Genomic DNA, 12,826 nt, shown 5'->3' with positions numbered 1-12,826 from the left:
GTTCTATGAAGGGCAAAATAAGCCCGAACATATGCTCTGTGCAATAATGAGTACCAAGCTGTTTCCCAATAAGCAAACAAACCAGATCTATAAGAACAAATGAGGCCTAGAGAGTGTATAAGTACTATCCTAACCTCCTTACTGGCCCAGTAATGTATTTAAGAAGCGCTCCCTCAAAACCCACTTCCGACTAGCCTATCCCTCCTCCTCCTATCCTCTTTCGCTCCTTCTATCCTGCCTACCCTACCCCTCCATCCGTTCCTACAGTACTTATCCTATTGTTTTTCGTTCGTCCACCCACCTCCTTTTAGTCTGTTAACTCTTATGAGTAGGGCCCTACTTTCTCACGTACTCACCCTGCCTCTTTACCTCACCTGTGCTCCTGCCCGGTTCTTCCCTTCCTCTACTTCATCTTCAGTCTCCTCGACCATTTCGACACCTACTTCAGAACTGATCCTGATTTTAGTTCTACCAGCTATACCCCTATTTATGCTGTGTTTTATCACCACACCCTGTACGTTACCTTGTAATTTGTTTTTTGTTTGCTATGTACGGCGCTGCGGACACATCTGGCGCCTTATAAATAAACAAACTACTGCTTCTAATACAATACACTACAATATAGTACAACAATAACTCCTGCAAGTAGACCCACCCAGCCTTTATACAGAATAGTACATTGATGCAAACATTTTGAAACAATTTCCAGGTGTCTGCTGATAAGACTGGGAGAGGAAAGGACATTCTTCATTCAGTCCTGGCCAATCTTAAAGCCCAGCCCACACGTCATGTTACATTAAGGAAATACATTATAGGACATTGAAAAACACAAATCATTGGGACTGTCCCTTTCAATCAGGGACAGTTGGCAGCTACGCACTGCTATGACTCAGTTTTACAATGAGACAATAGCGCTCTTTGAGGTATGATTCACTCACCATAACCCATTTATGTGTCATAAAGTATTGTGGTGTTTGAGGTGTTTGGTGTTTCTGAAAGTACAGAAGCTGTATTACATTAAATGTGGGGGGGTGGGGGTGAAGGATTTAATGGGTGGTGTTTTCTGCCTGGAGATTGTACATATCAGAGGATGATGCTTGATGATCAATTGCAGGAAAAGAGCACAAATTGCAGGTGAATAACATTGGGACCCTCTGAGTCCCCCCTGACTGCAGGATTGCTTCCGGCTCTGGTCAGGCTTGGCTGGGATTCTAGGCGGCTCAAGGTGCATCACATGCAACTTCTCCAAGAGGAGATTTTGCTGCAATGTATGGGGGGCCTTAAAGCACATAAGTACCCCATGCCTCCCTTTTCTTTATTATTAAAATGATGGGATCTGATGTAGATATTTTATTTGGATAGCGGCAACATATTCTGTAGCACTGTACAATGAGCTTATTTCTATTCAGACTCATCATATGTAAAGTACGTATAAACATTCTCAACTGGAAATGCTATACAAAACAGGACATACACTAAGGACCTTATTCCGGTCTGTTCGCAGTGGGCGTTCGTTCGCATGCATTCGTTCGCATGTGCATACGCAGGTTGCATAGTCAGATCGCTTGGTGCACGCACACAGGACAGTGGGCGGGTTCGGAGAGGGGTGTGGGACGGTGGGTGGCCCGATTAGCATATGTGAACGCACTGGGTGTTCTCATGTTAATGAGGCCATGATGTGGGCGCCGGGGCCGGGCAGCTGACATCACCGGATGTCAGCTGCCTGCCCTCTTCCTTCTGAACGTGCACGCCCCGTGCCTCAGAGCACCCTCACATATGGGTGCATGTTCCACATTATTCGATAGTCACCCCACCATTCGCAAGGCGGGGTTAGGTTGACTCGAAAGAATGCAAATTCGCATCTGAGCCAATCAACCAGAACAACCCCTTAAATCCAGTTTTGGGCAGATCTGTCCCAGCTTTTCCCAGACAGGCACCCTCGCTCTGCTGTAAAGACTCTGCAGCCTTGCAGTGATTTTCAGCCTTGCGTAACATCAAAGCTCTTATCAGTGAAAAAAATAACTTTTTGGGTGATGTGGAAAAAGAGTTTTGTGGACACAGGATGCTGCCAAGAATGAATGCTGTCTTATATCTCCACCACATGGTGTTTTGTAAGAGCAAGCCTGTACATAATAAAGCACAGACAGGGTATGGAGACGGCAAGTTCACTTTTAATAATACAGAGAAGACACTGTAGAAAACTATTACAACTTATATGCAGTAAATATATATATGTCCAGTGGTGTAACAGGGGAGCAGTGCACCCAGTGCCGGCCCTGCTTCCTGATCGCATGATATGATGTTGTGGGGTCAGCAGCAATACCAAAATAAAAATTTGGATAGAAAATGCACCAGTACCCACACAGAATGCAGGTAGCCAATTTAGTGGTTAATTAGTTTGATAATAATGCAAATGATCAATTAATTAAGATTGTAAGCTTGAGAGCCGGGCCCTCCTACCTTTTGACTGTCTGTAAATACCCTGTTTGTTGTATCACTGTCTCCTATTGTAAAGCGCAACGGAATATGCTGCGCTATATAAGAAACTGTTAATAAATAATAAATAATTAGAAAGGAACCATCAAACAACACCGACCCATAGCTGCATATAAAGCAGATCATGAACACAGACTCATAGCTTCCATATTGCATATTTTAAAATACTGGGGTTTTTTTTCTAAAAGATTGATGGAATAACCAATGTTATGTTGTGTTACCACACAATATGTTGGCTGCTATATCACCCCCGCACACTAGGAGGCGCTCAATTTTTCTTAATTTATCCCATTTTAGTTATGATGTGTTTTCTTTTTCAGAATTAAGTGCTGTCATTCACGTATACGGTGAGGAGTGTCACCTAATATCTTGACATATTTATCTTCTAGATATATATATGTCACCATCAATCAGTTAAAACACTTTCATGTACCAATGTTTATCAAAATTTACCAATGCCTAACACAAATGATGAGTATTCTCAAAAGTGTTGCCTTTGTACAAACATAATGCCTCAATCTTCTCTATCTCCGGTATCCCTAGTTGTGATGTCCCGATTTCTTACTTTAGATATGTGAAATAGTAATTAGTGAAATGTGAGAAATTGAGACGTCGCACGAGGGATTCCGGAGATAGAGAAGATTGAGGCACTACTTCTGAACAAAGACAGCACTTTCGGGGCCGCTCATCATTTGTGTTTGAGAATAGACGGTGCCCCTGAGTTTGTATCTAGCTACAGTCTTGGGGAGCAGGTGACTTTACACCTTTCTTGTTCCATGTACCAATGCCTCATCAATCGATGATTACAAAACTATGTTGTGGATGCCTACACCAGCTGGCATAATGATATTCCTGTTGACATTAGATCTGTCTATATTTGGAATGTATTGTAAAGTGTATATTATGAATGTCGACAATTGACACAATGAATGTTGACATTTTGACCATGTTGTCGTTTTGAATGTCAACCTTTTGACTATATACTTTTTTGTTAACATTTTGACCTTTTGACCATGTCAAAATTTTTTACTGTCTACAACATGACCCTGTTGACTTGTTTTTGTCAACATTTTGACTAGGTCAACTCTGGCCACCACTAAGGGAAATTTAGTGTGAATCATCTCAAGTCAGAGTTCAATACAACCCTTTAACATTCTAGATCATTAACATAAATGTGAAGAGCCTTGGTAGGTTTGGAGGACCTGGGTAGATACCTTGAACTATATAGTGGGAGCATAAGACCATACAGTGCTGTAAAAAGACATACAGTAAGGCTTTATGTGACTATTTGTAGCTGTATTGAGGTGCAGGAGTCTATATGGAGGCATATAAGGGATGGTTGGTATCAGGGGTTAAAGTGAGGGGAACGGGGTGGAACTGAGTTCCACCACCTCAAATGGTGAGGTGGAACATTTTAACCTCCACATTGGCCCTGCACAGTAATTCTCACAGAAAAGCATTCTAGTTTGCAGGGGGATGCCAAAACCCTACCACTGGCCCTGTATCTGCCAAATGGGGGATGGTGAGGGTGGGTAATTAGGTGGCATAGAGAAATAAGTTCCCCCACCTCTGCATTACCACTTTAAGTCCTGGTTGATATGATGTGCGCAATAAGGATGATTATAAGTCACATGTACAGTGGATTGCTTTGTGTAAGCCATATTTACGACCTTATGCTAAGGTGAGATTCTGCCAGCTTATGTGAGGGTTCATGCAAGCAGAAATCAGAGGAGCTAATTGACATTTTACGCCATAATTAATATTGGGACTTCTACCAGCCTTTTGTTAGGTGCAAATATCTGTCACAGCCTTGCCTTCCCTGTAAGTATGACATAGAATCATGGACCTTTTTATAAACTCCCACAACACTCCCACAAGTCAGGGTAGTCCGTTGGTCTGCATTGTCATCACCCAGTTGCCACCTGATACAACCAATTTCATAGAATGCCACATCTGGCCGAGTTCTGTGTTCGACTTAAAATAATGCAGACATGTGCAATTATGTACTAATGCTGTATGTACAAACTCGCAATTTGCATCAATGCACAGAGATCTGTATGAGTCATCAGTCCCTATATGTGAACTATATAAATAACTGTTAATAAGTAAATAACATAGAGTGTAGCCATGTCATCATGTCTTAATGTACTTAAAGCTGTGTACACACTAGATAATATGCAAACGACACAATTTCACTCACAATTTCCCTTAAACTCCCTGGAACGCATGGGCAAACAATATTTGTGCGTACGCACTGCGTGATTTTACAAATGACCAGGCAATATAAATGAGTTGTTGGCACTACCAAATCGATGGATTTCTGCCTCATTTAAATACACAAAGACATAGCTTTTGTTGTTGGTAGCATACACAATGCACAATTTTCTCATTGTTATTCTAGTCGTTATAGTGCGTACACACTGAATGATTTTAAGAATTTGTCAGACCAAATGGTTGTTATCAGAAAATATATTTAAAACTAGGTGATTCATCGCGCCCTACGGGCGCTCTTCACACCGGCGTAAGGGGCTACGCCCCTTAATTTGTGAACATTTGTATTGTGAGAAATATGGTTAGAATTGTATGAAAGATGCCCTGTATTGCAGCTTCTGGCAGTGGGTGAGGGTCCAGCGTGGCAGCACAGGAGTACCGGACGGTGGCCCTGAGACAGTGTCTCCTCCTACTGGGTGGGAGTTAGGGTGCATGAGAGCAGGAGGCTGGGATATGAGGCATGATAGGGGTATGTGGGCAACACAGCGTCAGCGATTACCCAGTGGTGGAAGTTACGGTTCAGGAGAACAGGAAGCTGGGTAGTGATAGGGGTGTGTGGGCATACGGGGGACTAAAGAGGGTGGTGGACACTGTGCAGCTTCTGCCAGTGGGTGAGGGTCCAGCGTGGCAGCACAGAAATACAGGAGTCAGTGTCTCCTCCGACTGGGTGGGAGTTAGGGTGCATGAGAGCAGGAGGCTGGGCGGTAAAGCATGATAGGGGAATGTGGGCAACACAGGGTGAGCGGGTCTCCACTGGCGGAAGTTACGGGGCAGGAGAACAGGAGGCAGGGCAGTGTCCTCCCACATTGATGGCAAAAGTATTCAACATCGGCCATAAACCATTGATTATTTGAAAATCATTGATGGTCGATGGGCATCCCTAGAACTGGAGGAGGGTGGGGGACAGTATGCAGCTCCCGGCAGTGTGTGAGCGTCTCCTCCCACTGGGTGGGAGTGAGCGTGCATGAGAGCAGGAGGCTGTATAATAGTGGTATGTGGGCAAGACATTGATAAAAGTTGTGGCGCTGGTGCAGAGGGCAGTGGGGAAACCTGCAGTGCGGCAGCCAGGGCCGGATTTCCCACCTAGGGGCGGTACCTGCTTGTGGTGGTACAGGATCCCCTATTGTCACGGGGGTACGTGAAATGCGGGAGCGGGGGCCGCGGTGGTCCGCTGGGGGGTGGAATTGCCGGAAGGGGGTCTGGGGGGTCTGCAAATTGCGGGAGGGGGGGTGGTGTGTGGGGATCCGCGGTTAGCGGGAGGGGGCGGGGGTCCGCAAATCGGGGGTGCGGGGGGGCTTGAATCGTGGGAAGGGGGGTCCGCAAATTGCGGGAGGGGGGTTGTCGGGGTTAGTGAATTGCGGGAGGGGGGGTTGCGGAGGTCCGTGAATTGCGGGAGGGGCGCGTGGGGTGCCGTGAGTCAAGGGGGGGTGGTGCGGGGGTCCGTGAATCACGGGAGGGGTCATGAATCGCAGGAGGCGGGGGTCGTGGGGGGGCTGCGAATCGCAGGAGGGGGGGTGTGGGGGGTTGCCGTGAATTGCATGAGGGGGGCGTGAATCAAGGGAGGGTGGGCGCAGGGGGGTGGTGCGGGGGTCCGTGAATCGCGGGAGGGGGCATGAATCACGGGAGGGGGGGTCGTGGGGGGTTCCGAATCACAGGAAGGGGGGTATGGGGGGTGCCGTGAATTGCGTGAGGGGGGCATGAATCGCGGGAGGGGGGGTCCCCGAATGTGTGAATTACGGGGCGGTCGCAAATCGCGAGAGGTGCCGAGGGGGCCCGCAAATCGCGGGAGGGGGACGCTACGGGGGGTTTCGTGAATCGTGGGAGGGGGGGTCGTGAGGGGTTGCGAATCGCAGGAAGGGGGGTGTGGGGGGTGCCGTGAATTGCGTGAGGGGGGCATGAATCGCGGGAGGTGGGGTCCCCGAATGTGTGAATTAGGGGGCGGTCGCAAATCGCGAGAAGTGCCGAGGGAGCCCGCAAATCGCGGGAGGGGGGCGCTACGGGGGGTTCTGTGAATCGCGGGAGGGGGCGGCGCGAATTGCGGGAGGGGGGTCGCAAATCACAGTAGGGGGGGGGTGCCGTGAATCGCGGGAGGGGGGGTCGCGGGGGGCCCTTTTAATGCCCGGAGGGGGGGGTCGCAGGGGTCCCGCGAATCGCGGGAGGGGAGGATGCAGGGGTCCTGCGAATCGCGGGAGGGGGCTCGCGGGAGGGAGGGGTCACTGGGGTCCCGCGATTTGCGGGAGGGTCGCGGGGGTCCCGCGTTTCGCGGGAGGGGGTGGTCGCGGAGGTCCAGCGAATCGCGGGAGGGGGTGGTCGGGTCTGGGACGGATATTAGACAGCACTTACATCGACAGCCACTACATCGACACCATTAGTTCGACAGCTCAATAGGTCGACATGGTTTTAGGTCGACATGTCATTATGTCGACAGCTCATTAGGTCGACAGCTCATTAGGTCGACAGCTCATTAGGTCGACATGTTTTTAGGTCGACACTGCCATTAGGTCGACAGAGTCTATGTCGACAGTCAAAAGGTCGACATGGGTTTTTTCACTGTTTTTTTGGTCGAAATGTCGACACAGTCGACATGGACACAGTTTGAAGTGTACCGCAGCCGCTCGCTATGCTTCGGGCACGGTGCCTCGCTGCGCTCGGCACACTATTTTATTCTCCCACCACGCCCTAGTGGATAGTAGGGCATGAAATACCGCCTGTCGGCACATGTCGGCTCAATAAACAGTGAAAAAACCCATGTCGACCTTTTGACTGTCGACATAGACACTGTCGACCTAATGGCAGTGTCGACCTAAAAACATGTCGACCTAATGAGCTGTCGACCTAATGAGCTGTCGACATAATGACATGTCGACCTAATGGTATGTCGACCTAAAACCATGTCGACCTATTGAGGTGTCGATGTAATGGCTGTCGATGCAAGTGCTGTCTAACAATAGTCCGGATACTGGGGTGGTCGCGGGGGTCCCGCGAATCGCGGGAGGGGGGTCGCGGGGGTCCCGCGAATCACGGGAGGGGGGGTCGCGGGGGTCCCGCGACTTGCGGGAGGGTGGAAAGCGGGGGTCCCGCGAATCGCGGGAGGGGGGGTGCGGGGTCCTGCGAATGGCGGGAGGGGGGGTCACGGGGGTTCCGCAAATCGCGGGAGGGGGGGTCGCGGGGGTCCCGCAAATCGCGGGAGGGGATGATCGCGGGGGTCCCGCGAATCGCGGGAGGGGGGGTCGCGGGGGTCCCGCGAATCACGGGAGGGGGGTCGCAGGGGTCCCGCGATTCGCGGGAGGGGGGGGGGCGCGGGGGTCCCGCGATTCGCGGGAGGGGGGGGTGTCAGGGGGGGTCCCGCGAATCGCGGGTCGCGGGGGGGTCCCGCAAATCGCGGGAGGGGGGGGGTCGCGGGGGGTCCCGCGAATCGCGGGAGGGGGGTCGCGGGGGTCCTGGCAGAGGGTAGGGATGTGCAGGAGTAATGGTGGATGGTGGCTGTGGAGTAATGGTGGATGGTGGGCGTGTACTGTAGCCCTGGCTGGGCGGGGGGAGATGATGTCAAGGGGGTGGAACGTCAGACACATGAAAGTGAAACTGTTCTACACAGGAACGTTCTCCACAGGGGTTGAGTGACAGATCTGGCTAAATATATAAGAGATGTTGTCTAGTGTGTAACTAGCTTAAGAAACTTTAGTAGTAACATCACAGTATGTTGTAGCAGTGTACCATCCTAACGTCTGTGCGGGCTGGCGCATTAGCATATGGGAACGCCCAGCGTTTCTCGTAGGTGTCCCATGAGAACACTTGGGGTTCTCATGCTAAAGAGGCTGTGACGGACATGCGGGGAGCGGGCAGCTGACATCACCGGATGTCAGCCCACCTCCCCCCGAGCATACACGCATATGTAAGGTTGCTCAGAGAAACATTACATATGCGTGCATCTTCCACATCTTTCGATGGATGGCGACCATCGAAAGACGTGAGACGGTCCCAGTGGCATGCAAATGGATGTTTATGTAAAACATCTATTCGCAGCCATTGCGAACGTATGCGCCTTGCGAATGGTGGGCCAGCGTAGCACCATTCCCAAGGCGGTATCTGGCTCACTCGAAAGAATGCGAATTCGCATCCGAGCGAATGAACCAGAATAATCCCCTATATATCCACACAACACTATAACATTCCTGATATAACACTAACACCCAAATGCTTGTCTGCACAATATATATTATTTACTATACAAAACATTCATGCATAAAATAAAGTTAATAAAGTGAATATATTTGTAAAAAAGCAGGTTGACATTTTCATGTGTCAACCCTTGACATGCCGACTGATTGATTGTGTCGACATTTTATCAATGTTGAACTTGCACACGTCGATCTTATGCATGTCTACATTCTAGTATTGGCGTATTGACTGTCTACCTAAACACTTTTGATGTATTATCTGGATATCTTAGTAAATATACCCCTAGTTTAGACTATACATTCACTATACATTAGCACCCTGTATACACTAGACATGCACTATAGAACACATACTCTTGCAACACTAGACTTAGTATACAATATGCATTCAATATATAAGAATAAAACACAATACATACTAGGATATATTATAATACATAACACACCACCCAAAGGTAAAATATTAAAGTCTGTATTCTGCTACAACATATTAAACCTATAATTCTTACTAAAATTATGTGAAAGCAATATTATTAATAATGAAACTTTTTTTTTTTTTTATGGTTTGTGACAAAAAAGAAATACCAAAACTCAGTAAAACACATCCTTTGCTTATTGCATTGCCAGTGCTACTAGTATCCCTGCATGCACTAGACATGTAATGTAACCTTCTGCCCAGCAGCAGTCACCAACAGGACTGAATTGTACCCTCTACCCTCAGGATAGTGACACACCTTTTTCATGAGGTACTGGATGGATTGCTCCATATCTAGACAGCTGTCTCGGTGCCCTCCGATCATGCAGACTGTTGTGCTGGCTCTGAGAGCACTTCACAGTCACGCTCTCTCAGCTGCAGCACATCTGGCCGCCTTACAGTTCAGGAAGTTCTGGCAAGGTGGAATTATCTCCGCAAGAACTAGAGAAACTATTACAATCTTGTCCTAAAACATAAACAAACAACCTACAATCGTACAAAAACCAAGTACCAAAAAAGTGGTGCCTGATGTCGACATGATGAATGTCGACATGATATTTCTAACCTTTATAGAAAATGCATATACTGTAGAGAATAAGCAGAGAAGGCAGATGGCCAGGGAGAAATAGTGGACAGGTACTGTAGCAGAAGGCCAGACAGGAGACAGCGGGAAACAGGCAGGAAAAGGCCAGGCAGAAGACAGTGGGGAACAGGAAGGAGAGGGCAAGACAGGAGACAATGGGGGTTATTCTGGTTGGTGCGGGCGGACCGTTGTGCATACGGTCCGTCCGAGCAAATCCCAAATTTTCTCGGGAGAGCGTAATTCCGCCTACAACACATCCGCGCACAGACGGAGTCAGCAATCGACAATGGGGAGTGACGTTCATATGAGCGTACGCTCCCGTGCACGGATGGTCCACAGACCCATCGATCGGAGACAGAACGCAGCTCCGATCAGAGGAGGCGGCGTACGCCCGAGCACAGAAGCATACGCGTCACTTGTCTGGACCAGCAATTGGTCTGCTACTGTGATAATTGGTAGAATCCAACTTCAAAGGGAAATAGAGCTGTGTAAATAATTTTTTTGGAATTGTATGTTTGTGTTGCAGTGACAAAGTTGACACATGTCGACTCCTATGAATTGTGTATCCTGTTTTCCTAACATTAAAAGCACACTTGCATTAAGGGTGTAGATGGTTAAAAAGTTACTAAATGGACACATTGAAACATGTGTATTTGGATTAATACAACATAAAAATAAACATACCTTGAAATGGTGAGAAAGAAAAGTGTAGAAAGAGAACTTTGCAAAGTATTTCAGTGCTGTGTATTGCTGTGTACACACGGGGACGATAGGGGCTGAAATCACTGGGAATATGGTCGCTGAGCGACCATATTCCCAGTGATTGGAGTGTGCACCAGCGATAAATCGCCAGGTGCGCACTCCTGTTTTCAGCCCCTGAATGGTCGCTGGTCGGAGGAGCATGCTCCTCCGACCAGCGACATCCCCTGCCTCTTCACCCAGCAGTGTTTAAATTTTCATCTGCGACCATCTCTGGTCGCAGATGAAAACGGGACACGGGGCAATATGATTGCTGAGCAATATATTGCTAGCAATATATTGCCAGCGATCATATTGCCCCGTGTGTACGCACCTTAAGAGTGATATTGAGCACTCTTTGGCGTCCGACTGTTTTGGGCCAAAAATGCACTGTGCGCTCGCTGAGCAAGGCGGATGTCCCTCCGTGCAGATTTAGTGCACACCCCTGTGTACGCCCAGGTATATGCCCAGTTTTGCCCAGTTTTGCCCACAGTCTGGCCTCTCCCCAAAAAACGCCCACATCACGCCCACTGTGGCCGCGCGCTTGCGGATAGGATTTTTTGCTCTGGAAGGTCCGTTCATGCACGGTGTGCTGTCGTGGCACATGCGCATACAGAATGGTACGCATGCGCAGTTGAAAAAAACCCTCAGTACTGTGCGAACGCGGTCCGCCCGCACCAACCAGAATAATCTTCAATGCCACAACCAGTTACCGGCAAAAGCTAATTCTTCACCATTGCTCCAAAAGGAACTGTAAACATCGCTTGTGTTACGAGTTGTGTTTTGTATACTTTTTTTATTGACTATTCGGTCAATATTTTATTATTTTTATGGAATGCACCTTTTTAGATTTGCACTGCAGTTGGGGCAGATGTAACATGTGCAGAGAGAGTTAGATTTGGGTGTTATTTTGTTTCTGTGCAGAGTAAATATTTATGCAAGAAAAATTTAAAAAGTTGCGCTTAGAGGAAATACACCAAATTATCACACAGCATGCTGGAATTCATTATTTTATATAGAAATAAGTAGGTTTAATACAACACTGAATACATTAAAAAGAAATAAATAAACAACTTTAAAAACAATTCATGTGATGGATACTGGGATGGGTGCCGGACGCGGTCCCGACAGTCATTTACCCGACGCCGGGATCCCGACTGTCAAAACGCAGACAGACAGGTGCCCTACGGCCACCCGCTATTTTCCGTTGTGGGGGTCCAAGACCCCCATAGAGGGAGAATAGACCATGCTGTCTGAGTCCGGCCAGTCAGGATCCCGACGTCGGGCTAATGACTGTCGGGATCTTGACTGTCGGAACCCTATACCACACCCACTGGTATAGGCACACCTAGAATGTTCCTTTTAATTAGGATCTTGTTCCATATACATGGACTAAGTGCACCACTGTTGGACAGTTCAATGAACCACTCGCGGTTGTGGGGAAGAGTCCTGCGCTGAATTGCAGATAGAGAGATTACCGCTTGGAGTGGCGCCGGGGGCTCTGTTTCCTGTTTGTGAACAAATGGCTGTTGCTGGTGGTGAATGACAAAGTCCTGGTTCAGGAATCCAAATTTGTAATCCACAGATTGGAGGAATGGTAGTGGGGTGTCCATGCCTGCGTGATTCGCTGGGGGATTCCCAGCTTTTTCAAACTGGTTGCTTTATTCTTATGGGGCCTACACACGGGGAGATTTGCTAGATCGTTCAGAACAGCAAGATCACTCAGCACACAGTGCTGCACAGCGATGTGCCGCTGGGTAATCTGTCAGGGCCAGTGGCCTCCGGTGAGAACACTGGCCTTGACACCGGCAATTACTAGATTTATACAGCATGCTTGATATTAATCGCTGGGCGATAGTGACGCACCGGGCAATGCATCTCTATTGTTATGGCCTCTACACATAGAGCAATGTAAGGGCATTTTCTAGTGACAACGCTTAGAAAATGCCCTCAAATCGCCCGTGTGTAGGCCCCATACACTACCATTTAGATTTCAGTTTGAACACACCCCACCCAAATCTAACTCTCTCTGCACATGTTACATCAGCCCCACCTGCAGTGCACATGGTTTTGCCCATTTTGAGA

At 48.4% G+C, this 12,826-nt stretch overlaps 1 protein-coding gene across 1 annotated transcript in view; it reads right to left on the bottom strand.

Moving 5' to 3' along the window:
* Window positions 1-9,753, bottom strand: part of CASS4 (Cas scaffold protein family member 4) — a 101,407-nt gene extending 91,654 nt beyond the window's left edge. Inside the window, exon 1 of the mRNA XM_083146538.1 lies at window positions 9,680-9,753. Within this exon, the coding sequence (XP_083002664.1) occupies window positions 9,680-9,745 (66 nt within the window). The 5' untranslated portion in view covers window positions 9,746-9,753. The remainder of the gene's footprint in view (window positions 1-9,679) is intronic.
* Window positions 9,754-12,826: the final 3,073 nt, after the last annotated feature.

This window comes from Crinia signifera, chromosome 6 (assembly GCF_055691185.1).
Source record: "Crinia signifera chromosome 6, ASM5569118v1, whole genome shotgun sequence".
NCBI lineage: Eukaryota > Metazoa > Chordata > Amphibia > Anura > Myobatrachidae > Crinia > Crinia signifera.
Note: the sequence above shows the minus strand (reverse complement) of the source record. Positions and strands in the feature narration are given on the sequence as shown.